This window comes from Nycticebus coucang, chromosome 14 (genome assembly GCF_027406575.1).
Source record: "Nycticebus coucang isolate mNycCou1 chromosome 14, mNycCou1.pri, whole genome shotgun sequence".
NCBI classification, from domain to species: Eukaryota; Metazoa; Chordata; class Mammalia; order Primates; family Lorisidae; genus Nycticebus; species Nycticebus coucang.
Window position 1 is genome coordinate 15,100,609 of NC_069793.1, and position 25,607 is coordinate 15,126,215.

At 49.0% G+C, this 25,607-nt stretch overlaps 1 protein-coding gene across 4 annotated transcripts; it reads left to right on the forward strand.

The window, feature by feature from the left end:
* SLC43A3 (solute carrier family 43 member 3) lies at positions 1-23,670 on the forward strand. 4 transcript variants are annotated; one of them, XM_053561571.1, is made up of 16 exons: positions 1-152; positions 721-879; positions 1,114-1,460; positions 1,780-1,909; positions 3,238-3,284; positions 6,300-6,376; positions 6,598-6,690; positions 10,409-10,548; positions 11,477-11,538; positions 13,235-13,408; positions 13,617-13,736; positions 18,411-18,597; positions 19,228-19,351; positions 20,393-21,735; positions 22,139-22,283; positions 22,784-23,670. In XM_053561571.1, the coding sequence occupies exons 3-14, from the start codon at positions 1,271-1,273 to the stop codon at positions 20,495-20,497; spliced, it is 1,449 nt and encodes a 482-aa protein (XP_053417546.1). In that variant the 5' UTR covers positions 1-152; positions 721-879; positions 1,114-1,270; the 3' UTR covers positions 20,498-21,735; positions 22,139-22,283; positions 22,784-23,670. The 4 variants fall into 4 exon arrangements, with proteins under 4 accessions (XP_053417546.1, XP_053417548.1, XP_053417549.1 ...); XM_053561573.1 differs by having other exon boundaries at positions 115-152; positions 752-879; XM_053561574.1 differs by lacking the exon at positions 1-152 and having other exon boundaries at positions 456-879; positions 1,114-1,454.
* The last annotated feature ends 1,937 nt before the right edge of the window (positions 23,671-25,607 follow it).

Below are 25,607 nucleotides of genomic sequence, written 5' to 3' on the forward strand. Positions count from 1 at the left end.
GAGCAAATGAGGAAAAATATGTTCCATGCCTGGCCAAGAAGTTGAGGTCAAGCACAAGGAACGGAGTGTGCGTGCGCGTGTGTCCTAATGCCTGATGCAGCTGTCTGGGTCTCCTCTGTGTGCGCTGGTGCGCCTGAGCATGTGTAGCTCAGGTAAGGAGAGGGAGACTAAAATCAGGGTGAAAGCGACACTGCTGGGGTCACAGACGGCTCTAGAGGGAGGAAAAGAAGATCCGAGGGGGAGGGTCGGAAACCCGCACAGGAGGCCCAGAACCAGGGACGAGGAAGTGAAGGGGAACAGGAGGTCTGCCCCAGCCGTTTCCGGGCAGGCGGGGGCGCGGCGAGCTGGGAGCGGGGAGTGGTGGAGAAGCGCGAATCCGAATTCCGCCGGAGCGCGCGGGAAGAGCGCAGAGAGCCCCTGCGGGGAGCAGGTGGGTAGGACGCCCGGGCAGCGGGCGACCGGATGGCCACGCGCCTTGGGCATGCAGAGGTTGCGGGTGTGGACATTACGGGGAAGAGGAGGTCGGTGTGAGGAAGGGGAGTAGAGGCCCAGGAATGGGAGTCCCAAACAAGTATCCTAGGGGTCCTGCGCTTGCTCTCCAAAGGGTTGGGAGTTGGAATACTTTTGAAATCATACTGGTCTTGTGTTGCAACTGACTAGCCACGTGACCTTGGTGAAATTCTTAAAATCCACTGGAATTTTTGTTTCATTGTCAACAAGCTGAAGATAACAGAAGAACTTTGCCCCACAGTTGTGAGAATTTATCTGTCCTGTAAATGCTCCCCTTGCTCTTGCACTTGGTTTCGTGTCGCCTTAGTGGACCCGTGTTCAGAAATTGACTTCAGGAGTGAGTTCCTTCTTCCCCACAAGCTGCCGGAGGTAAGAATTGGGTATTTGCCTGTGGCTTTAGGACTTGCCTCATTTGCTACCCGGACTGTTACTCAGAGGCAGTGAATGAGAATGGGATGGTGTATGAAAGTGTTTTCTCCCCAAAATTGCTGTCATTAGTGGTGGTCATCCTGCCCCTTCGTCTACTCCACGAAGAACCCTTTGTCCACCTTTACCTTTCCCACAAACCTCATCTTCCAGGCAGCCTCTGCCTTTGTTTTGCAGGATGCAGAGAATCACCTGCTGATGGTTTTTGGCTAAGGGGAAACAAGGGCAGCGCTTGCCAGAGGAATTTTCCAAGTGGTCCAACGCCAGGACTTGCGGCTCCAGTGGACAGTCAGGAGGACAGAGTGGGATTGGAAGATCTGCTCTCGGTTGGGACATGGCGGGCCGGGGCCTGTACGTGGCCACCCTGCTGACAGGGCTGCTGGAATGCCTTGGCTTTGCGGGCGTCATCTTCGGTTGGGCTTCCCTGGTTTTTGTCTTCAAAACGGAGAATTACTTTGAGGAGCTGTGTGAACCGGATGCCAGGCAGATGGGCAATGCCACAGAGCAGGCGGCTAAGGGTACGGGTGACTCTTCTAAAGACCCGAAGTCTGGTTCCCAGGTGGTGGGAAGGGGTAGGTAGGACTCCACCCAGTGCCCTCCCTGTTAGCCTCTCCAGCTGGAGAGGGGGACTCAGCTGACTCCTTTCCCACTAGGTCTAGGACTTGCCTGGGAGGGAGCAAGGGGGCGAGCTCTCCAGGGGGTGATTAGGGACAGGCAGATTCCACCTCAGCTAAAAGGACAACTTATCCCCCAGGCAAGCTGTTGTAGATGGAGGGGAGACCAGGCTGGGTTCTCATCTGGCAGGAAGGCTAGGATGGATGGGAGACCTTTTCTCTCCTCCAGACTGCAAAGCCCAGGATGAGAAGTTCTCACTCATCTTCACCCTGGCATCCTTCACAAACAACTTCATGACATTTCCCACCGGCTACATATTTGACCGTTTCAAGACCACCGTGGCCCGCCTCATAGCCATGTAAGTCCTGAAGACCAGGTCTGGGCAGAGCTGGGCAGGAGGAATTCTTCAGGCAGTGGCCTTGCCTCAAGTGAAACCCAGGCTGGACAACTGAGCAGCCTGCAGGCGCTGCACCAGGAGCTGTTAGAACAGCTCCAGGAGAGTGTGGAACCTCTCTAGACTCATTCTTTTCCCACAGACTGGCTTCCATTTCCTCATTGCCTTCCCTGCTCCAGGAATGTGTTTTCTGAGGCCGGGCTGACTTCCTGTGAGGGCTGGCCTGGCGCCAGGGTTGCGAAATTAGCAAGACCCAAAATTGCTGCTCTTTCTGCCTTCACCCAGGAACTTTATCCTCATCTCCTGCCCAGCCTCCCATCCAGGTCACACAAGAGGCTTAATCTTCATCCTCTTCACCTGCCATCATTTTCCAACAGCTAAGCTAATGAGATTTCTTGGGTATCTCAGTGGTAGAATTTCAGGTCCCTCTTGACTGGAGGTGGTGGGAGTTCCCTGTGCGGATGAGTAAGGGGTTTAGAGAGTTGATCCCACGTGCCCAGTGTGGTGCTGCATCTTGATCTCCGTGGCCAGGTTCTACTTTAAGCAGTATCTGTGGAGGGCTGATAATGCCCCAGAGCAGGTGCTTCTGAGGAGCCATGTGTGAGATCAACTGCCAGAGACAGGCTTGGGAACAGCCCCTTCCATTTTAAGCCTTTGGGTACAGGATGACTATATCTCAGTCTTTCTTGGGTTTGGGCTTCCTGTGTTCTCCTCCCTTCCTTTGCTTTTATTACTCCATGCCTTACAAGACCCCAGCGGCTAAGGGATCTCTATAACCTTGAGGCTGTAGTCCTGAAATCATAGTACTCTAAGCCTGGAGTCTAGATCAGTCCAATCATTTCCTTTCATAGAAAAGGCTTCCGAGGCCCAGAGAAGGGCAGCACCTTGCCTAGAGTGACACTGGAGGAGGAGGAGACTCATGGTTTTGATTTGTAGACCAGGCATGAACCTCTTTCTCCAAGGGGTTGAACTGCTGGGACTTCCAGGTGGGAAGGCTTTGTCTCTACCCACTCTGTCCTTCTAAGTCCTGAGATCATTGTCCAAGACTCCCCAGCCCAGTCTTGGACCTCAGGATACGCAGAATGCATTGTCTGTGAGGTCAGGACCATACCTCAATCTTGAGGCTTCTTGCATTTGCTTCTGAGCGTGAGGCTCAAGAGACATCAATGCCCGTTGAACTCCCAGTTCAAGCCAGTGGAGAATGCAGGCAAGTCCTAAACTTGGAGGTTGGATGAGCAGTGTCGTTTCTGTCTCCTAGGTTTCCCCTTTCTTGACAATGTTCTGTATTTCAGATTTTTCTACACCAGCGCCACACTGACTGTAGCCTTTACTTCTGCAGGTGAGTGCTGTCAGGTGCATAGGATGTCAAGCTCAGGGGCACCTGGTAGAGGGGGCAGGTGTAGAGGTCAAGTCATGGGTAGGGCGCATGGACCAAGTGGTTATTCAGAGATCCACACGGAAGAATCCTTGAAGGGTACGGAGTTACTGCTGGTCTATGAAAATACTGTATTTAGTCAACAAGTCAATGAAGTTCAAGAACTCACTCTAGAAAAAATGCTACATGCTTCATTGTTGAATATCACAGTTGTCCCCTTCAAAGTACTCCACTTGTCCATCTGGTGACCACAGTGAGAAAATGTGAAAAAGAGGTATGATGGAGAGGGATCGCCTTAGAGAGCAGAATTGATTCTAAACACTACATCTTTTTTCTTGTATGAGTTAAAATGTCCTCTCTCTTTTTACTGAGATGATAATATGAATGACAATTTTGAAAATATCCTTAGCAGGGTAAATGTTGGCAACTCTGCTGTATTCAAAAGCTTTGTTTTCAAATCATACCGCTCTATAAAAAGTCTGGGAATTCCAATCTGGTTTCTCGCTCTGGCACACCCCACCCCTTTACATAGAGGAGAAACTGAGGCTGGAGAAGGACCTCTTGCAAAGAGTTGCTGACAGCCACAAAGAAAGTTGAGTAGGAAGTGGTCCTGGGATGCAGTCATCCTGGTTCCTAGGTGTTCTTTTTAGCACCTCGGTTATGCCGGCCACCAGATGTTCCCAGTATTCCTGTCCAATGTCAGATGACTCTGCTTAATTTGGGGCTCAGGAAAGGAAAGTAGCTAACTCTAGTGTGGTAGCTGTGCTGAAGGCAGACAGTGTCATGAGGTCATCTCCACTCCTGCTGGGCAAACAGGTGGCTGTCTTCAGCTAAACAGATCTCAGCAGATAGCCTGACACTTTAATACAATTTTTTCAAGCCTTTCTCTTTACCAGATAAGCACAGCTATTCTAAAAGCCTGTAAATGATTTTCAAGAGGCTGAATGTGGAGGTTGGTTAAGATTTGAAGCACTGTTATAAATCTGAAAGATACCCCTTTCTCCATAAATTATTACCTTTTGTTTTTTGGAAAAAGTGTTTGTTTGAGACAGTCTCACTCTGTTGCCCAGACTGGAGTGCTCTGGCGTCAACCTAGCGCACAGCAACCTCAAACTCCTGGGTTTAAGCAATCCTCCTGCCTCAGCCTTCCTAGTTAGCTGGGGCTATGGGCCGTGCCATCGCACCCAGCTAGTTTTCCTATTTCTCGCTCTTGCTCAGCCTCATCTCAAACTCCTGAGCTTAAGCAATCTACCCTTCCCCCTTCTACTATGAAAGGAATCTTCAACCTTTAGTACTAGGAGAGATGTAAATTTTAAAAAGACAGAAATTGATGGTAAATAGTGTGAGTACTCTAAAATTAACTCTTTATAGGTTTTCTCAAGGTACAGCACAGTAGTTAAGAGGCCATGGGGGCACACACATACTTCATTAACTCTGTTAACCAACACTGAATCACCTCATGGAAAAGTGATTCCCTTTTAAAATTCTCTCTCAGCCCTGCTGATTTCATGAAAGAAAGTCTCGGGCGGCGCCTGTGGCTCAGTCGGTAAGGCGCCGGCCCCATATACCGAGGGTGGCGGGTTCAAACCCGGCCCCGGCCAAACTGCAACCAAAAAATAGCTGGGCGTTGTGGCGGGCGCCTGTAGTCCCAGCTACTCGGGAGGCTGAGGCAAGAGAATCGCTTAAGCCCAGGAGTTGGAGGTTGCTGTGAGCTGTGTGAGGCCATGGCACTCTACTGAGGGCCATAAAGTGAGACTCTGTCTCTACAAAAAAAAAAAAAAAAAAAAAAAAAAAAAGAAAGAAAGTCTCAACGTGGGGCCAATAGGATTTTAACACTGAGGGCAAGAGCAGGTCCCAGGCTTTGAACTTTCTAACGGCAACTGTATCCAGCTACAATTTAATAACATTGTTTTCTTTTCATTGTATTTATTTTTACGGTTACTTTTTTTCGATTTATTTATTTTTATTATTTATTTTTTTGCCACTATAAGGCTTAACCTCTTTTTTTTAACTTATATTTTTATTGTTAAATCATAGCTATGTACATTAGTGCAATCAAGGGGTACAATATGCTGGTTTCATATACAATCTGAAATATTCTCATCGAACAGTTCGACGTAGCCTTCATGGCATTTTCTTAGTTGTTGTATGTAGACATTTGTATTCCACATTTAGTAAGTTTCACCTGTACCCATTCTAAGATACGGTTACTTTTTATTCATGACAAGCAACTCCAGTATTTTCATCCACAGTAGTGATATGAGGTGTCCTTGAAGGTGGGCAGAAGTCTGTGATCTTGAGAAAGACTAATTTACCAAGGGCTCCTCTACTTCAGCCCTTCAGTAGTTCTGCTATTATCCAACTCTTTCCAGACCTGCTGTAATGATTTGTTTGCATGTCAGTCTGTCCAAGGGGAAAAGGTTGGTTTTACTTATCTTGAACTTCCAATGCCAAGCCCAATGCCTGGCGCAGAGGAAGTACTCAGAGTTTAATGAATACTTCTGCCCCTGTGAGGCAGCAAGAGCAGGAACTGTTGTTCCCATTTAACAGATGAAGCAACTGAGGCACAGATTCAGAACCAGCTCAGGGTCATTCAGTAAATTAGGGACTGGGCTTGGGCTGAGTCCAGGGTCTTCTTCCCCTCCCAGTGTTGAGGAGGTATAGGAGGGGCTTGTGTGGCTTAGTGAGGGAAGGGAGGGGTGGCTTCACTTGGCACCCTGCCTCTACCTGTAGGTATCCAGTGCTCCCATAGACTGAGGACCATCTTTGGTGGGGAAGAAGGTGGCTCAGGAGACCTCAGCAGGAACATTTGGGGCAGCCTTCTCCAGTATCCTAAGACCTTTGAAGGATGATAGAAAGCTGGCTAGAATTGGGGCCCTGACCCCAGGGTTGTTGGGAATTGGAGCAGGAGGAGCTGGAGTTTGGGGCTCATGTTTTGTTACACTGTGACCCAGTCTACCTCTGACTTTGCTGATCCAGGCTCAGCCGTTCTGCTCTTCCTGGCTATGCCAATGCTCACCGTTGGGGGAATCCTGTTTCTCATCACCAACCTGCAGGTGGGGACCTGCCCTAATCCCAGCCACTCAGAGGGGAGGGTGGAGGGAAGAAGAGGCACTTTTCTACAGTTGTCTGCCTCAGTTGCAGTTGCCCAAAGCTAGGGTGGGAGCTTTTGGGGTGGAGGATGGATTTGGATATAATGAGGGTTGGGCACATGCTGGGCATTCAGGAAATATCTGTCTTATGAATAAATAATTCAGCTTGGTCCTGTGTTTCCCAGGTTGGGAACCTATTTGGCAAACACCGTTCAACCATCATCACCCTCTACAATGGAGCATTTGACTCATCCTCGGCAGTCTTCCTTATTGTTAAGGTAAAAAAGAGCAATAGCCAGGACCTGGTGCAGTGGCCCACACCTGTAATCCTAGCACTCTGGCAGGCTGAGGTGGGAGGATAACTTGGGCTCAGGAGTTTGAGACTGGCCCAAGCAAGAGTGAGACCCCGTCTCTACTACAAATAGAAAAATTGCCTGAGCATCATGGTGTGTGCCTGTAGTCCCAGCTTCTTGGGAGGCTGAGGCAGGAGGATCACTTGAGCTCTGGAGTCTGAGGTTGCTGTGAGCCATGATGAAGTCACTATACTCTACCCAGGGCAAAAGATGAGACTCTGTCTTAAAAACAGAAAAGCAATAGCCAACATTAACTGAGCATTTACATATGCCGGACACTTGTCTTTGGAACCTGGCATGTTTTCACTCTGTCAACCCTCTGATGTAGGAACTGTTTGATCCCTGTTTTATAGACGAAACATTTGAGTCTCAGGAAGAAGTTTGCTGAACGTTTTGTAGCTGGCAGCCATGATACTGTAGTTGGTCCCAGGCCTGTCTGGTCTGGGAGGCTAAGCTTATAACTGCTAAGCCCTTTCTTGACACTGGCCCAGGCTTTGTGGGAAGAGGATGAGGGAAAGTGGGGCCAAGATATGCTTGGGCCGGTGCTAGGTAAAGGCTGGGAGCCCTTTCGAATGGGAGAGTTTGATGCCGTGAGTTTCTAGTTTGCACATGGAGATAGATGGAAGTGGCTAGTGGGGGTAGCAAGGACAGACCTAAGCCTGTCCAGATCTCGTAAAGACTGATGTTGTATGTCAGAGAGATGAATTGTTACCAAGGCTCCTAGTCTATGAACCATCATTCTGCCTTTTCCATTGCTAGCGATTTTATCTCTGCAGTGACCTGCCCAGCCCAGGGGATGAATCCTGATTGATCTAAGCCAATGTGGCAATCTTTTTCTCCCTTGCCAGCGATGGGTAGAAGTAGATATCTAATCCAGTCCAGTTCTTTGTAATGAGATAAAGGGAGCGTGTATAGTAGAGAACTTAGGGGACATTTCTTCCCTGATGGAAGCTGAGAGCAGAGTGAAGAGAACACCTTGGCCTCCCTTCTTTCCTCTCCTCTTTGAATGTTGCAGTGGGAGGATGTGATGGCTGGAGTTGTGGCAGCTATGCTTTGACTATGAGGCAACAAATTGAATGGAGGACAGAAGCCAGCACAGTAAAGATGGCTGAGTGAAAGGAATGAAAGTGTGGGTTCTAGGCTGTCCACCCTGGCACTTCCCTCTGGTCTTTGTGTTAGACCAGAGGCAGCTGGTACCACCTGTGGGTCAAGGGGGAAGAAAAGAGGGTCTCTGGCCATCACTACCCAGATATGAGCATAGCTTAGTCTCATAAGCACGTTGGTCCTGGGGCACCCAAGCCCTTTTTACTCCTGGTACAAACATTACTTTCCAGGTTCTTGCTTCTTCCCCATTGGGGTGGCTGCCTCTCTCTCTTCTCTCTTTAGAGTTAGCAGGGCAAAGGGTGCTAGACCAGGAGCTGGAATTCTGTTTAATCTGACTTTGCTGCTGTTTAATGTGACCTTGGGAAATTCATTGCTCCTCTCTGGACCTCAGTGTCATCCTCTGTAAAATGGGGGATTGGGGCTTGGCACCTATAGCTCAAGTGACTAAGGCACCAGCCACATACACCCGGGTTCGAATCCAGCCCAGGCCTGCCAAACAACAACGACAACTACAACCAAAAAATAGCCAGGCCTTGTGGTGGATGCCTGTAGTCCCAACTACTTGGGAGGCTGAGGCAAAAGAATCGCTTGAGCCCAAGAGTTTGAGGTTGCTGTGAGCTGTGATGCCATGGCACTCTACCCAGGGCGACAGCTTGAGGCTGTGTCTCAAGAAAAAAAAAAAGAAAAGAAAAAAATGGAGAGTTGGGCTAGGTCAGTGGTTTTCAAACTAAGTGTCAATGAACTTAGGGGCGTCCCTTTGGTGTGAGTCACTGAGAAGAATGAGAAGAACGCAGGGGAGGCTGGGTGGGCAGCTCCCCATCGATGTATTAGGAAGGAAGCTCTACAGGCTGTGGGAATAGGTCGCATGATGACACCCCTGCAGCTTGTTGGGCCCTGGGATGAGGGTGTGTGTCCCTGATGTCCTTAGCTTCCAGGATGTCAGGCAAGAGCTGGTACTAGGACTCCCTGGGAACTGAGGTTCTAGCCCTTGCCTCTTGCCTTGATGTTACTACTAGAGTTAAAATACACATAACATAAAAAACTTACCATCTTAGCCACTTTTTTTTTTTTTTATAGAGACAGAGTCTCACTTTATGGCCCTTGGTAGAGTGCCGTGGCATCACACAGCTCACAGCAACCTCCAGCTCCTGGGCTTAAGTGGATTCTCTTGCCTCAGCCTCCTGAGCAGCTGGGACTACAGGAGCCCGCCACAGCACCCGGCTATTTTTTTGTTGTAGTTTGGCCGGGGCCGAGTTTGAACCCGCCACCCTCGGCATATGGGGCCGGCGCCCTACTCACTGAGCCACAGGCACCGCCCATTAGCCACTTTTTTTTATCGATACATAGTGTTTGTACATATTTATGGAGTACACATGATTTTTTGTTGTGTGCACAGAATGAGTAATGATCAAGTCAGAGCATTTGGGGTGTCCATCACCGTGAGCATTTATCATTCTATGTGTTGGGAACATTTCAAGTCCATTCTTCTTAGCTATTTTGAGGTCTTAAGTGTACAGTCTTTCAAGTGTACAGTTCAGTGGTATTAAGTACATTCACATTGTTGTGCAACCATCACCACCATCCATCTCTAGAACCCTTTTCTTTTCTTTTTCTTTTATTTTTTTTGAGACAGAGTTTCACTATGTGGCCCTTGGTAGAGTGCCATGGTGTCACAGCTCACAGCAACCTCCAACTCCTGGGCTTAAGCAATTCTCTTGCCACAGCCTCCCAAGTAGCTGGGACTACAGGCACCTGCCACAGTGCCCGGCTATATTATAGTTGCAGTTGTCATTGTTGTTCGAACCCGCCAGCCTCAGTGTATGTGACCAGCACTGTAACCACTGAGCTATGAGCACTGCCCACCTAGAACTCTTTTCATCTTATAAGATTGGGTCTCCAGGAGGCACCTGTACTCAGTGGGTAGAATGCTGGCCACATACACCCAGGTTGGTGGATTTGAACCTGGCCTGGGCCAGCTAAACAATAATGACAAGTGCACAAAAAATAAAAAAAACAGCTGGGTGTTGTGGTGGGCGCCTGTAGTCCCAGCTGCCTGGGAGGCTGAGGCAAGAGAATTGCTTAAGCCCAAGAGTTTGAGGTTGTTGTGAGCTGTGACACTGTGGCACTCTACCCAGGGTGACATAGTGAGACTCTGTCTCAATAATAATAATAATAAGAAGAAGTTTGAAACTCTGAACCCATTAAACACTAACTCCTCTTTTCTCCCACCCCCGCCCCTGGCAAACACCATTCTGCTTTCTATCTCTATGAATTTGACTAGTCTGGATACTTCCTGTGAGTGGAATAATACCATATTTGTCCTTTTATGACTAGCTCTTTTCACTCAGCGTAATGTTCTTATGGTTCATCCAAGTTGTAGCATGAGGCAGAAGTTCTTTAAGGCTGGAGAATATTCCACTGAATGTATATAACACATCGTCTTTAGCCATCCATCCACTGACGAATGCTTGGATTGCTTCCATCTTTTGGCTCCTGTGAACATGAGCATCATGCTGACTCTCTCTTCCTCCTTCTGCAGCTTCTCTATGAACAAGGCATCAGCCTCAGGGCCTCCTTCATCTTCCTCTCAGTCTGCAGTACCTGGCATGTGGCACGTACTTTGTTCCTGATGCCCCGGGGGCACATCCCCTTCCCACTGCCCCCCAACTACAGCTATGGGTAAGGACTGTGATCTGGCAATTCTGGGCCAAAGCCCTTTTTCCGACATAGGCTGGGATGACAGGGCAGAGGACAGGAGCAGGGCTGTATCAGTTAGCCATTGCTGCATGGCAAATTACCCCAAAACTCAATGGCTAAAACACTGAGCATTTATTCTTTCTCACAAGTCTGTGGGTAGCTGGCTAGTTCTACTGATCAGGGCCAGACTCGGAGGATCTGATGGGGCTTGCTCATGCTTCTGATCATTGGGCAGGTTGCTGGGGGCCAGCTGGCCTAGGATGGGGGATGGTTGGGTCACGTGGGTCTCACCCCCCAGCAGGCTGGCATGGGTTTGAACACACAATGGTGCCAGGGTTCCAAGAGAAAGTGTGGGAATGCATAAGGTTTACTGAAGTGTAGGCTTGGAATTAGCACATCACTTCTGTGTTCTCTTAGCTGAAGCAGTTCACAAGGCCGGCCTAGATATAGGACACAGGGAAACAGAGCCGCAAAATCCCCCCGCAGAGAGTGGAGATACAGAGAGGGTGAAGAAAGGACCCCCACAAGGACTAGCGGGGGGTGGGGTTCATTTGATGCTGGCTTACTGTTTGTGTGAAGTCTGAGCCATGGTTCTGCTGGTGGGAAGAGACAGAGCTGGAATTTGAACCCAGGACTGTCCTCTTTCCATGCCCCCAGCGGTTCCCAAACTTTGCTGCATGTTAGAATCACTCGGAGATCTTAAATTAAATTAAAGAAAAATGAATGGAAGAAAGCCTGGTTCTCACATTCTGATTTCATTGGTCTGGACTATAACCTGGACATCAGGGTGGTTAAAAGGTGATTCCAAAACGTGGTGAAATTCAGGATCCAGCCCACCATTCCCTCCAGTCTGAACCTCAGGTTCAGCTCACAGTCCCTGGCCTCACTGGCGGGGCTTCTGTTTCCGTAGCCTGTGCTCTGGGAATGCAAAGGAAGAGAAGAAGGAAGACGGGGAACCCCAGACAGAGGAGGGTGAGTGCTGCTGGTTAACCCATCTCTCCTTCAGAACCCAGGCTTTCCTCGTGCCTCATCTAGAGACCAGGATCAGGAAAGGTCAGGCAGATAAAGGACTTTTAGGATCTTCTCAGCCCCCTCGCTTTTTTTTGTAGAGACAGAGTCTCACTGTACCACCCTCAGGTAGAGTGCCATGGCGTCACACAGCTCACAGCAACCTCTAACTTTGGGCTTACGCGATTCTCTTGCCTCAGCCTCCCAAGCAGCTGGGACTACTGGCGCCCGCCACAACGCCCGGCTATTTTTTTTGTTGTTGTTATTGCAGTTTGGCCGGGGCTGGGTTTGAACCTGCCACCTTCGGCATATGGGGCCGGCGCCCTACTCACTGGGCCACAGGTGCCGCCCCTCAGCCCCCTCACTTTATAGAGCGTTCAGGAAGAGCCTCTTTTCTGTTCTTGTCTTTTTTCTGTTCTCTCTTTCTTAACCCATCCCACCCTACCCCTGCAGTCTGTCTGTCTGCCATGACTTGCCTCTCTTCCCCTAGGCCCTCTGCCAGGATGCCACTGCCTTCAGTCTGGTTTAACTGTCCGCATTTCTGTCCGTCTCCTGAGTCTGCCCTCTGTCATTGTCCCAACTCTGGCTCCTTTCCTTCCTCTATCTGTTTTGGGTCTTTGGTTATAAACATAACAAACCGCAGCAGCTGGCTACAGGCTAAATAAGAATGGCCGGGGGAGGGGAGAGACTGGGAGAGGGAGGTCAAAGGGTACAAAGCAGCAGATATGCGGGAGAACGGTTCTCAGCACTGTAGTTAGTAAAATTGCCTTGTATTTGAGACTTTTACTAAATGAGTAGATTTTAACTGCCCTTGCTACAAAAACAAGGTATGTTAATTTGTTTCACTATAGTAACAGTCCTACTCTCTATCTGGATCCCTTGATATCATGTTGTTTACCTTAAATATACACAACAGAACTTTTTTTTTTTTGAAGTAAGAATGGGATTCTGGGAAACTTACAAAATCAAGGGGGAAGATTGAACTTGCTAGGCTCTGGTAAGGGTTAGGAGCAGTACACCTAGGGGGTCTCCCAGTCTAAAGTCATGGCCAGTCTGCCTCTTTATTATTGTTGTTGAAGTTTGGTTGGGGCTGGGTTTGAACCCGCCACCCTCAATATATGGGGTCAGCACCCTACCCACTGAGCCACAGGCACTGCCCACAGTCTGCCTCTTTAGAGAGAATGATCTAATTGGTCAACCCTGGGTGGGGAACAGGACAGTTAATCCACAGTCCCATGTGCACCATTGGGAAGAGGGCAGGGGGTGAATTCCTGAGGACACCCAGAGGGCTGGTAGCAAAAGAAAGGGAGGAGTGAGGAACCAGCCAGAGCAATAGCTGCCCACCGGTCATCCCCATCTCACCTCTGACTTTGCCCTCTCTTTGTCATTCTTTTCACCCTCCTGACTGAGAAAGATCAGGAAGGTGTTTCTGCAAGAAGTGTCATTGACCAGGCTGTGACAGACAGATCGGATTTCAATAGATGGAGAACAGAGGGTCATTCAAGGTGGTGGGGCCAGGATGACAAAGCTGGGGGGTGGGGAGGCGCTGGCTCTGGGAGACAAGGTGGAAGGAGGGCTTGACCTGTGAAGGCCTCTATGCTGCGGCCTATTCTGCCCCTTCACTCTCCTTGTAATTCATGCCGGGTCCTTTCCCCATCAGAGATGGCTGGAGCAGGGGAGCAGCAGGAGCCTCACTCTTTCTGGAGGTATGTCTTCTCTTGGCGCTTCGCCTGGCACCTGGTATGGCTGTCTGTGATTCAGCTGTGGCACTACCTTTTCATTGGCACTCTCAACTCGGTGCTGACCAACTTGGCCCATGGGGACAGGGTAGCAGGTATGTGGCTGGGCTGAGAGGCAGCCTGTCTGCCCCTCTCAGGTGCAGAGTGGAGCCAGGGTCAGGGCTGTGCCCTCCAGGGGAGGCTTTGAAGGGGAAAGGGTGTGTGTGTGGGGGGTGAGTAGGACACTCACAGGATGGGAGAGTCCTCTCCTGGAAGGTGGCCCTGGGGCTTTCTCATCACCTTTCCCTTGTCTGCTCCCTGCAGTCAGTGCCTACACAAATGCCTTTGCTATCACTCAGTTCTTTGGAGTGCTGTGTGCCCCCTGGAATGGCCTGCTCATGGACAGGCTTAAACAGAAGTACCAGAAGGAAGAGAGAGAGACAGGTGAGGTGGGGGTGGAGGTGGGGGAGAGGGAAGAGATGGTCATTTACCCCGACGCCCACCTTTACTTTTGTTCTCAACCCTTTCCACTTGCACTCACTCATTCATTCATTCAAGCACTAGTCACTGAGTGACACTTATGCACTAGCCATAGTGCCAGACACCAGAATTCAACAGTATGCAAGACAGAAATGCCCTTTTGCTCAAGATGTTCTCAGTCCAGAGGATGGAGAAAGGCAGATCATCAGACCATTACAGTTCATGAAGTAAACCTGCAGCGGGCCGTGGGGACACACAGAAGGGGACCCGTTCTGGGTGAGGATGGGGCTGGTCTCTGGGAAGGCTTCCTGGAGGAAGTGGCTCTAAGCCACGACCTAAGGATGAGTGAGAAGTGAGGAGAGGAAGGGGTGGAGCCTGGGAAAGAGGCCCAGGAAGAAAGTGGAGTGGGGGTAGTGAGGGGGAGACTGAAACACTGAGGGATCCGAGGGGTCTGGGCAGGTGGGTCGGGCGGGCACAGAGTGCTCCAGGAGGGGCAGGGAAGAGGCAGGAGAGAGAGGTAAGGGGGGTCAGGCTGCTTCCAGTGCCAAGGAAATTGGACCTGATCCTGGGACCTGACTGGAGGAAGGGAGCAGCGCTGAGGTGTCTTACCCGGGGCATCTGGAGGAACCAGCGTGGAGAGAGCCTCCTGCCTGCTTGTTCCTGCTGTGCCCTCTCCACTCCCTGTACTCATTGTTCCTCACGCCCCTGGCAGAGGACGGCAGAGCAAATTGCGGATATTGTGTCATTTCTCCTGTAAATACTTCAGTATGTGTCCTTAACAGAGAAGGCCTCTTTTACTTGAACATCACCATGGTATTACCACTAAAAACAAAAGCAAAAACAATTTCTTCATATTGTCCAACATGCAGTCACTGCTCATATTTTCCTAACTGGCCGGGTGTGGTGGCTCATGCCTGTAATCCTAGCACTTTGGGAGGCCGAGGCAGGTGGATTGCTTGCGTTCACGAGTTTGAGACCAACTGACAAGAGAGACCTCCTCTTTAAAAATAGCTGGGCATTGTGGCGAGTGCCTGTAGTCCTAGCTATTGGGGAGGCTGAGACAAGAGGATACCTTGAACCCAGATGTTTGAGGTTGCTGTGAGTTGTGATTACTCCATGGCAGTCTACGGAGGGGGATAGAGAGAGACTATGTCTCAGGAAAAAAAAAATCCTTGTAATTATCTCAAGTACATCTTTTTACAATTGGTTTGTTCAAATTAGGATTTATACATGGTTCATATGGAACATTTGGTTGATTTGTTGAAGGAACTGGTCATCTCTCTGTCAAATTTCCCACATTTTGTATTTGACTTCCTTTTGGTATCACTTCAATGTATTGCTTTCGTTATTCTGTAAAACAGGTGGATTAGAGGCTTGGGGGAAACTCGATTTAATCTTTTTTTTTTTTTTTTGAGATAGCATGTCATTAAGTTGCCTAGACTGGTCTCAAACTCATGGCCTCAAGCAATCCTTCTGCCTCAGCCTCCTATCAATTTATTGGTTATTTTCTGGCAAGAATAGCTCAGAGGTGGAGCTGTGGGCTTCCTCTGGTTTCCCGTTGCAGCCCCTGGTATCTGTTGTCTCCTTATAATGTTAAGAATGATCAACTGGGCTTGGCGCTTGTAGCTCAAGTGGCTAAGGTACCAGCCACATACACCAGAGCTGGCGGATTTGAATCCAGCCTGGGCCTGCCAAAAAACAATGACAACTACAACCAAAAAATAGCCAGGTGTTGTGGTGGGCACCTGTAGTTCCAGCTACTTGGGAGGCTGAGGCAAGAGAATCGCTTCAGCCCAGGAGTTGGAGGTTGCTGTGAGCTGTGATGCCACAGCACTCTACCAAGGGCAACAGCTTGAGTCTCTGTCTCAAAAAAAAAAAAGACTGATCAACTGGTTCAGACATTGTCAATCCGATCTATCCATTATAAAGTTTTCTAATAGTTTTAGTAGCTATTAATGATCAATGCCTAGATCTATTATTTTGTTGGGGTTGCAAAAGAAGGATTTTCTTTTTTGTTGCAGGTGTTTGTTTTTTTTTGGCTGGGGCCAGGTTTGAACCCGCCACCTCTGGTATATGGGGCCAGCACCCTACTCCTTGAGCCACAGGCACCACCCAGGACTTTTCTGTCTTCTGCTATTAATAGCTAGAATTCCTCTAGACAGAAAAAACTTTCCCTTGCTGTTTTGGTGTGGTGAAATAAATGCTTGGTTCCCTCTCTATTTACCAGTTTCAGAATAATGAGTCAGTGCCCTAATGACTTCACGGATGACTACCAGTTGTTTCTTTCTTAACAGTCTCATTTGAAGTATCTTTGGTATCCTTCAATCTGTTTATGATTCTTCTTAATGCTCAAATTTTCTCTTCTTTGGCCAGTGGGGTCTTTACCAACCCACCATCTGTGTCCTTTGGACAGAACCCCATTAGCTTAGATAGTGTCCTTACTTTCTAGGACAGTGAGATGTTCAGGTCCATTTCACTGGATATGTTTCCTGCCTCAGAACTGAAATTGGCCATTTCTCTAACTGGCCCTAGGGTCTTTTAATGGGAAATGTTATTTAGAGACTATAGTTTGGATACTGGAGTTTCTCATTGCTCCTGGGCCATGGCAAGAGTTAAGGTGTATGTAATTTTCTATACATAGAAGAGATTTTCAGGCGGTGCCTGTGGCTCAGTGAGTAGGGTGCCAGCCCCATATACTGAAGGTGGTGGGTTCAAATCTGGCCCCAGCCGAACTGCAACAAAAAATAGCCTGGCGGGGTTTAAAAAAAACAGCCGGGCTTTGTGGCCAGCATCTGTAGTCCCAGCTACTTGGGAGACTGAGGCAAGAGAATCGCCAAAAGCCCAGGAGTTGGAGGTTGCTGTGAGCTATGACGCCACATCACTCTGCCGAGGGCAATAAAGTGAGACTTTGTCTCTACAAAAAAAAAAAGGGATTTTCATTGAAATTTTTATTTATTCTCTTCCTCTGAAAATCTTGGTTCTTGACAATACTATATACATATATATGCATGCATATAAATATATAGCATTTAAATTACTGGTTTTTGCAACATCAACATTACTTATAAGGACACAATGGCTAAATGGTTTTGTTGTCCTTCCTGCCTCCTTCACCCTCCTTTCTCGTCCTTAGGATATATCTCAGAAGACATGTCCAGTCCTATTACAGTGTTTTTTAAGAGTCCACCAACGTGCTATAGAGTTATGTTCATTAGTTTTACTTTATTTTGTTTTTGATTTGGGGGAATGGCTTTGCTTGTCCCCCCCATTTGTACTTAAATTTATTTGCAAAACATATACATACCAAATATTTACATTTTACCAAAGCTAAAACAGAAAGAAAAGATATATTCAAAGAAGTTTAGATTCCTTCTCTGTTTATTGTGGCCTCGACTTCTCTCTTCTTTTTTTTTTTTTTCGTAGAGACAGAGTCTCACTTTATGGCCCTCGGTACAGTGCCGTGGCCTCACACAGCTCACAGCAACCTCCAACTCCTGGGCTTAAGTGATTCTCTTGCCTCAGCCTCCCGAGTAGCTGGGACTACAGGCGCCCGCCACAACGCCCAGCTATTTTTTGGTTGCAGTTTGGCCGGGGCTGGGTTTGAACCTGCCACCCCCGGTATATGGGGCCGGCGCCTTACCAACTGAGCCACAGGCGCCACCTGACTTCTCTCTTCTTTTTTTTTTTTTTTTTTTAATTTGGCCGGGGCTGGGTTTGAACCCGCCACCTCCGGCATATGGGACCGGCGCCCTACCCGCTGAGCCACAGGCACTGCCCTTCTCTCTTCTTTAGGTAACCATTTTATTATTATTTTTTTAATGCACTTTTTTTTTTTTTTTGACACAGAGTCTCACTTTGTCACCCTCCGTAGAGTGCTGTGGCGTCACAGTTCACAGCAACCTCCAGCTCTTGGGCTTAGGCGATTCTCTTGCCTCAGCCTCCTGAGTAGCTGGGACTACAGGTACCAGCCACAATGCCCGGCTACTTTTTGTTGCAGTTCAGCTGGGTTTGAACCGGTATATGGAGCTGGTGCCCTACTCACTGAGCCACAGGCGCCTCCCTTTTTAATTCACTTTGTTGTGTGTGTGTTTCCCCCTTTTTGAGATAAAAGGTAGGCACTGTGCATGCTGTTCTGCAGGGCTGTTTATGTAACTCCATTCTGAGATCGCTTCTCATTCCTTTTAGCCACTGCTTGGTTCTCCATTAATGTGGCTGCCGCGGAGTTGATGCAGCATTCCCCTACAGACAGCTCTTTGGATGGTTCCCAGTCTTTTGCTATAATCAGTAATGCTATGCGAGGAATGCCTGGCTACAGGCTAGAGGGGCAGGTGTGCAGCCTGTCAGGAGGCCAGTTGCGGTCATCTATGAATGAGTTCATGGTGGCTTAAAACTAGGAAGAGTCAGTGGGGTTGGAGAGGAGCACACCGCTGGAATGGTGTTTAGGAGGTGAATGATCAACATTATGGATGGAGTGGAGATGGAGCTTCTGGGAGAAAGAGGGTTCAAGGATGATACCCAGGTTTCTGTCTGGACAGGTGGGTGGGTGGTGGCTCCCCATTTTCCCACCTGTCTTGGCCCTGCCCCTGCCCTTGGTTGCGTTGTTCTCCAAGCAGCCTCTCCTCCTCCCTGTTGGACCAGGCTCCTCCACCTCAGCAGCAGCCCTCCGCTCGGCAGTCCCCTCGCTGGCCCTGACATCCCTGCTGTGCTTTGGCTTCGCCATCTGTGCCTCAGTCCCTGTTCTCCCCCTCCAGTACCTCACCTTCATTTTGCAAGTGATCAGCCGCTCCTTCCTCTATGGGGGCAATGCTGCCTTCCTCACCATTGCGTAAGTAGCCTTGGGGTGTGAGCCACAGTGGGGAACATGCTGGGACAGAGGGAAGTAAGCAAGGGAAAGAAATTGGGAGGCAAGTTGGGCCTGGAAGTGATCAGGTGAGGAGAGGGTGATGTCCTGAGTTAGAAACTGGTAGAGAGATCTGCTGCGCTCTCTGCCTCTGTTCTCTACCTGGTGAACTCCTCTTTACCCTCCAAAGCCCACTGCTGTTCCAGCTCTCCCAGGGGAGAGTTGGAAAGGAAGAATCTACCCTTTTCTGTGCCCTTGGTACTCTATTCTTGGTTCCTTTGATGGTGTCCTTGTCATCTGGCACACAGTGCTGTGTTTATGTGTCTGTCTGCTCCCTAAGACCTCCTGGGTACAGCCTATATCTGGGTCCCTGCTGTGTTCCTCAGCTCCACACGTGCTGAATCCTCAGCTCCACAAGTGCCCTCTCTATGTTCTGAGGTCTAAATGTCTGAACAAAGGTGAAGAAGAAAGGGTTGAATGGATGTGGTGGGTGAAGGGCAGGCTTAGGACGGGGAGTTGGGAACAAGTGGCTGACAGAGGCCCACTGAGTCCAGGTGCCTGCCTGGAGGGAGGGTTCCTGAAGCTCACTGGAACCTCATTTGTTTCTCTCCCCAGTTTCCCTTCTGAGCACTTTGGAAAGCTCTTTGGGCTGATGATGGCTTTGTCGGCCATTGTATCCCTGTTACAATTCCCCATCTTCACCCTCATCAAAGGCCCCCTCCACAACGACCCTTTCTACGTGAGTACTGCAGGAAGGACACCCCTATTGGGCTCAGGCCTCAGACCCAACTCAGCGGGACCCCAGCAGGGGGCACCCCGACCCTGCTGCCCCAGCCTGGATGTGGTCTCTGCGGGGACAGTTCTGCACAGGGGCACACCCTTGATCTTGCTTCTCGAACTCAGGTGGTAGGAGGACCAAGGCCTGTGCTGGGGCTACCTGAGGCCACAGGATTGGCATGGCACAGCTTCCCAAAGAGTCTGTGTTACTCAGATTTGGGGAGAAAATAGTCTTGTGTTTATGGGGAACAAAAGACATATTCTGGAGTAGGATGAAAAATCCTTGCCAAATTTCAAGCATAAACCTAAGACCTTTCCTGCCTGTGGTGAGAGCCCACCCTGGCCTCTTCCCTAAGGCTACCAGGGCCACCAGTTTCCACAGTTGGCCCAAGGGGCAGGACACCCCTGCATCCTCACCCCTAGAGGGCTGCTCATGGACCCTGCCCAGGAGGTGGGCACGACGCTTCAGACTCTTGCAGAAACCAAGGCCCAAAAGGTCACATGACTTCTGTATTCACAGGCACCTAGCTCAGGAGCAGAAAAGCTTTTGACTTTGAATTCAGAGTTTTGACCACTGCATACCTCTGTTTGCTTCATTAAAAACAAAACAAAACAAAACAAAACCCAGCAAAGTATAGCACAGGAGTTTAAATTAGTACCTTGGGGAAAAAAAGACTAAACTTAAAAACTGAGAATTACTTGAGTGTGATAATCAGGTGATCTGACTTAATATTCAGATGTGTTTTCTAGCTGGGGCTTCTGACAGCTTTCCATGTGACTTTGAGCGGGTCACTGAATGATCTCCAGGCCTCTGATTCTTCACCTGTGAAATGGGCATAATATTCCTCCCCCACACACCCCACAGGGCAGAATGAAAAATTACTGAAGCATGTGGGTGGAAAGCAGAATCTAAACTGGGTGAATTTTTGTGCACTCATTTTTGGTTATGGGCATTGTTCAGATTTCCAGGTGCTTACCTCACTCTCTCCTCCCTCCCATGCAGGTGTATGTGACGCTGGTACTCGCCACGGTTCTAACATTCGTCCACCCCTTCCTGGTGTACCGGGAGTGGCGAACACAGAAAGAGACTCCTGCCTCTGTCTCATAGTTCAGAAGCCCCCACTTTTCAGCCCTGGAGATGTTTCTTTTGCTTATCTTTCTCCACCTTTGAGGAGTCCAGTTAGATTCTGTCTACTCAGCCTACTTGTATTGAATAGCCATGATTTTCTCATTAAAAAAGCAAAAAACCTTACTTAGCTACTAGCCAGGACTTCTGATTAGCAAGAGGAAAATCTCAATAGCCACATGGATTGATGTCATACAGACCAATAGCAAAGGCTTGTGGAAGCTGGAGCAGCTCCCTGCACATGACCTTGGCAGACCTTGACCCCAGGGGAGGTGATGGCAGGAGGAAGGGGCCACCTACTCCTGTTTCAGGCCTGTTTGGCCCTGAAACCTGGGTGTGCCTGGACTCTCTGCCTTCAGGTAAATTCCCAGATGAAGAGTGAGGTCGTCATGGCCTCAGCTGTACTGCTGGTGTTTATAGGTGGTGCTGGAAGCAGCCCCAGCTTTCCCTCCAAGGCATAGTCTTGGTTAGGGAACTCACAGTGAGGTTTGGGGGTGAGGACACGGGTGAGAGGGCCGCATTCCTGGGCCTCATCCCAGCTCTGCCACAGATGCTGGGATGACCCTTGGCCCGGTCCCTTTCTGATCTGAGCATCACTTTCCCATCTGTAAAATGAGAGTGTTTTGGAGTTGAAGGTTCTTTCTGGAGCTAATGTCCTAGAAGATGTTAAGAACAGTGATAGAGTCAGGCCACCCCAAGGGCCTCGGGAACCAGCTGACTAGCCCCACCAATGGATCTCTGATGAAACATCTTGGGGATGTTTTCCTCTTCAAAAGCGGGGATAGTTATTTACTTTGGGTCTTTTATAAACAATTTCTTTGGGGAATGATTTATAGAAAAATAAAGCATCTGTATCTGAGGCAACTGCTGTTTCCACCTCTCTAGACGGTGTTGACTGATGTGTGTGTGTGCCTGAGGTCCTGAGGGTGCTCCCTTCTTCCCCCACACCAACCCCTAGGGTATGAACATATCTGGGGTGGTGGGGATCTGGCTGCACGTCCTAGTGTGGCATCTGCACCCAGAGCTGGGGCAGGAGCCCTCAGACTAGGGTCTACCTCCTGGATCTGGGGTTGTGGGCTCAGAGACTCCCCCACCCAGGAGGCCCTTCCTCTGCCTCCTCTTCCTCCCCTCCCCTCCCTCACTCCATATCCCCAGCTAGAGGCACTGGATGGAACCAGAAGGTCACAGTTGGACTGTCAGTTCTGTCCCTCAGCAGCTGGGTGAGTCCCTTAACCACTCTGAGTCACAATTTCCCCACCTGCAAAGTGCAGTTAATCATTTCTACCCCTGGGGGCAATTGTGAGGCATAAAGATATTGCTGCCACCTTGTGGGCCAAGAGCACCGGCCAAAGTGGGGAGGACAGCAGGGAGAGGTGAGGGAGGGTGAGGGTGGGTGGGCGAGACCAATCTGGAGGATCTGGAGTGCACCAGCTGTTTTATTCCAGTTAACCAAAAGAGGGGCTAGGAATGGATGGGGGTGGGGAAGGGATGGGACTGGTGGCAGGTTTGTCATCCTTTCATTGGGCTCTTCTATCATTCAGCAAAGGTCTGGAGAACCTACAACGTGTCAGCCTGGGCATGTGGGGAGGCACAGGTCTGAAACCCAGATCTTCCCTTTTTTAGGGGTCTAGGATCCTGGGTCTGAAGACGGACACCAGAGTTGAAATGGATGGATTTGATCTTGTTTCCCTGCTCACAAGCTTTCAGTGGCTCCTCTGCCCAAGGACAAAAACCCAGACTGCAGCCTGACATTCAAGGCTCCCAGCAGGTGTGACCCCAGCTTCTCTCCCACCCCCTTCACCTCCCACCAACAGGGACAAACTCCTCCCTAGGTTCCTAGGCTCTGGGTCTGTGTGTGTACCAGCTCCTCACTATGTCTGCCAGATCCTGCTCAAAATGCCTCTAAAAATCATTCTTTGGGCTCTCCTGCATGTCTGAGCCTCTGGAAGCTCATACCCTTCCTGGTGACCTTTCTTTACCTGGGCAGCAAACTCCAGGAGGCGAGGTCTGTTGTCCCCGGCTCTGACTAATGTGTGTTTGCCATCCACGCAGCATCAGCTAAGACTTGTTGAATGAATGATCACTGGTTGAGTAGAATCTGTTCTGGTTTCAGACCCAATTGCAGGGGGACAGAACACTTGGAGGTGGAAGGTTCAACGTGGTGCAGTGGGAAGGACCCTTTTTAATCCCAGCTCTGTCTCTGGTGTGGCCTTCGTGGGCCATTCCTCTACATCTCTGTTTCTTTTCTTTCTTTTCTTTTTTTTTCAGAGACGGAGTCTCACTTTATCACCCTTGGTAGAGTGCTATGACATCACAGCTCACAGTAACCTCCAGCTCCTGGGTTTAGGTGATTCTCTTGCCTCAGCCTCTTGAGTAGCCGGGACTACAGGCGCCCACCACAACACCCAGCTATTTTTTTTGTTGCAGTTTGGCCGGGGCTGGGTTTGAACCCACCACCCTCAGTATATGGGGCCGGCACCCTGCTCACTGAGCCACAGGTGCTGCCCTACATCTCAGTTTCTTTATCAGTATGATAGGAGAAACAGACACACCTCCTGGCTGCAATTAGAAATTAGGTCAAGAGCCTGGCACGTGATAGTTACTGAACAGATCACAGCTAACATTACAGATAACATATTAAAACCCTCAAAAGAGACATGATTGCAAGAGGGACTTTACCTAACAATTGCAACCAGTGTAACCTGGCTTATTGTACCCTCAATGAATCCCCAACAATAAAAACAAAACAAAACAAAAAAAACCCCAAAAGATGCTGAATGTCCATCGATTGGTGAATGGATATATAAAATGTATCATATGATAGAATATTATTTGACAATAAAAAGAAGTAGTGATACAGGGTGCAATGTGGATAACCCTTGAAAACCTTATGCTAAGTGAAAGAAGCCAGTCATAAGAGACCCCATATAGCATGATTCTATTTATATAGGAAATGTCCAGGATATGCCAATCTGTAGAGGCAGAAAGTGGATTGATTAGTGGTTGGCTAGGCCTGGTCGAGAAGCGAATGGGGAGTGACTGCTAATGGGTAAGGAGTTTTTTTGGAGGCGATGAAAATTTTTTGAATATACTGAACATCATTAAATTTTACACTTTAATGAATGAATTGTATGGCATATAAATTAAATCTCAATAAAGCCATTATTTTTTAAAAAGCCTGGATTCCCTAGGAAGTGCAGAGAACACTTCTATTCTGAAAGTCGGAGAAGATGGTAGGGGAAGATGGGCGGGAGGGAGAAACTGCCTGAGCACAGCCTCATCTTTCTGTCCTGAGGGCCCTCTTCCTGCTCAAGTGGGACCAACTGCTCTCTCAAATGAGGAAGCAGGGAAGAAACCCAGGAGTTTCACAAGTTTTGATTGCTCTCAGCAAGATGCTTGCAATGCAACCCTTTTCTCCTGCCACCAGCCTCAGCAGAGAGGAACTGGAGGCAAGTGTACCCCCACTGGGCCTCATCAGGAGAATACCAGCCACATGAAGCACAGCCAACCGCACGACCTAGGAGCTTTGGGTGGCCATCTCCTTTAAGACGGTTCACCCCAAGGAATTGGATATGATCAGCCTATTCTACAGATGGGAAAAGTTAGGCTCACCAAGTAGTGCACTGTGGAGCTGATATTTAAACCAGGTTTGTCTGACTTCTAAGGTAACATTTAGATGTTTCCTTTACCTGTGTTCTCATGTAAGGGAAGTATGGTTGTTGTAAAACACATCAGAGAATAAAAAGCTGGATGGAAAAGAAGGATCACTATTTTAGTGGGTGGGGAGACAGAGTCTCAATCTGTTGCCCAAGCTAGAGTGCTATGGCTCATAACTCACAGCAACCTCAGACTCCTGGGCTCCAGCAATCCACCTGCCTCAGCCTCCCAAGTAGCTGGGACCGCAGCACCCAGCTCATTTTTCTGTTTTTAGTAGAGGAGGGTCTTGCTCTTGCTCAGGCTGGTCTTAAACTCCTGAGCTCAAGGGATCCTCCCACCTCAGCCTTCCAGAGTGCTAGAATTACAGGCATGAGCCACTGTGCCGGGCCACTTTGACATTTATTCTTATGTAAGAGAGGTATGGTTGCTGCAAAACACATCGGAAAATAAAGGGCTGCATGAAAAAGCAGCATTGCTGTTAATGGCACCACTCCGGGTTAACTGTGGTTAACGCAGTGGTATGTTTTCCTCCATCTCGATATAAGTGATAACTTAATGATCTCAGAAGCTTTTCTAACACATCAAATAATCACCCCAAATACGATTTTTAATGGTTACTTATACCCCATTTAAGGCTGTGCCACACCTTATTTATCCCGCACCCCTTCCTTTCTGCTTCCCTTTGCTGCCTATATGGGGTCCCAGACAGTGAGCCAGACCACAGCCTGGTCAACAGACCCAAGAGTCTGGATAATAATAGAACTCTGGGGTGAGATGCTGTTTACTGGGCTTCCCACAAAAGAGCTGCCTTAGAAGTTTCCAGAGGATGGCATCACATCCACTAATCACTGTCCATAATCTGGTGGTAGCTATTCAGTGGAAGGTGCTGGCTGCTGACAGCCCAGGTGCCCACCAGCGGGTGATTGAACCCAAGGTCATGCCTAGTGTTTCCCTACTCTGGGGATTTTAATATCTTCTTTTCTTTTCTTTTTTTTGAGACAGAGTCTCACTTTGTCACCCTTGGTAGAGTGCTGTGGCGTCACAGCTCACAGCAACCTGCAACTCTTGGGCTTAAGCGATTCTCTTGCTTCAGCCTCCCAAGTAGCTGGAACTACAGGTGCCTGCCACAATGCCTGGTTATTTTTTGGTTGTAGTTGTCATTGTTGTTTGGCAGGCCCGGGTTGGATTCGAACCTGTCAGCTCAGGTGTATGTGGCTGGTGCCCTAGCTGCTGAGCTACAGGCACTGAACCTTAATATCTTATTTTCTAACCCCAAACATCTGCTCAAGGCCTGTCAGCATTTTCTTTCCTAGGCCCAAAGTCACCTCCCAGGCCTGACCAGGGGTTCGGGGTAGAGAGTAGGGTGTGTGGGAAAGGCTCTGGGCTTTGTAGGCACCAACTGTATGACCTTGAAGAAACCCTTAACCACCATGAT

What these genes read in the sequence shown, in the direction of transcription:
- SLC43A3 (XM_053561571.1), top strand. Translation starts at nt 1,271, where the DNA reads ATGGCGGGCCGGGGCCTGTACGTGGCCACCCTGCTGACAGGGCTGCTG. An exon ending in GGAACCCCAGACAGAGGAGG is followed by an intron (nt 11,539 to 13,234) that starts GTGAGTGCTGCT and finishes TTTCCCCATCAG; the next exon opens with AGATGGCTGGAGCAGGGGAG. An exon ending in GAAGGAAGAGAGAGAGACAG is followed by an intron (nt 13,737 to 18,410) that starts GTGAGGTGGGGG and finishes CTGTTGGACCAG; the next exon opens with GCTCCTCCACCTCAGCAGCA.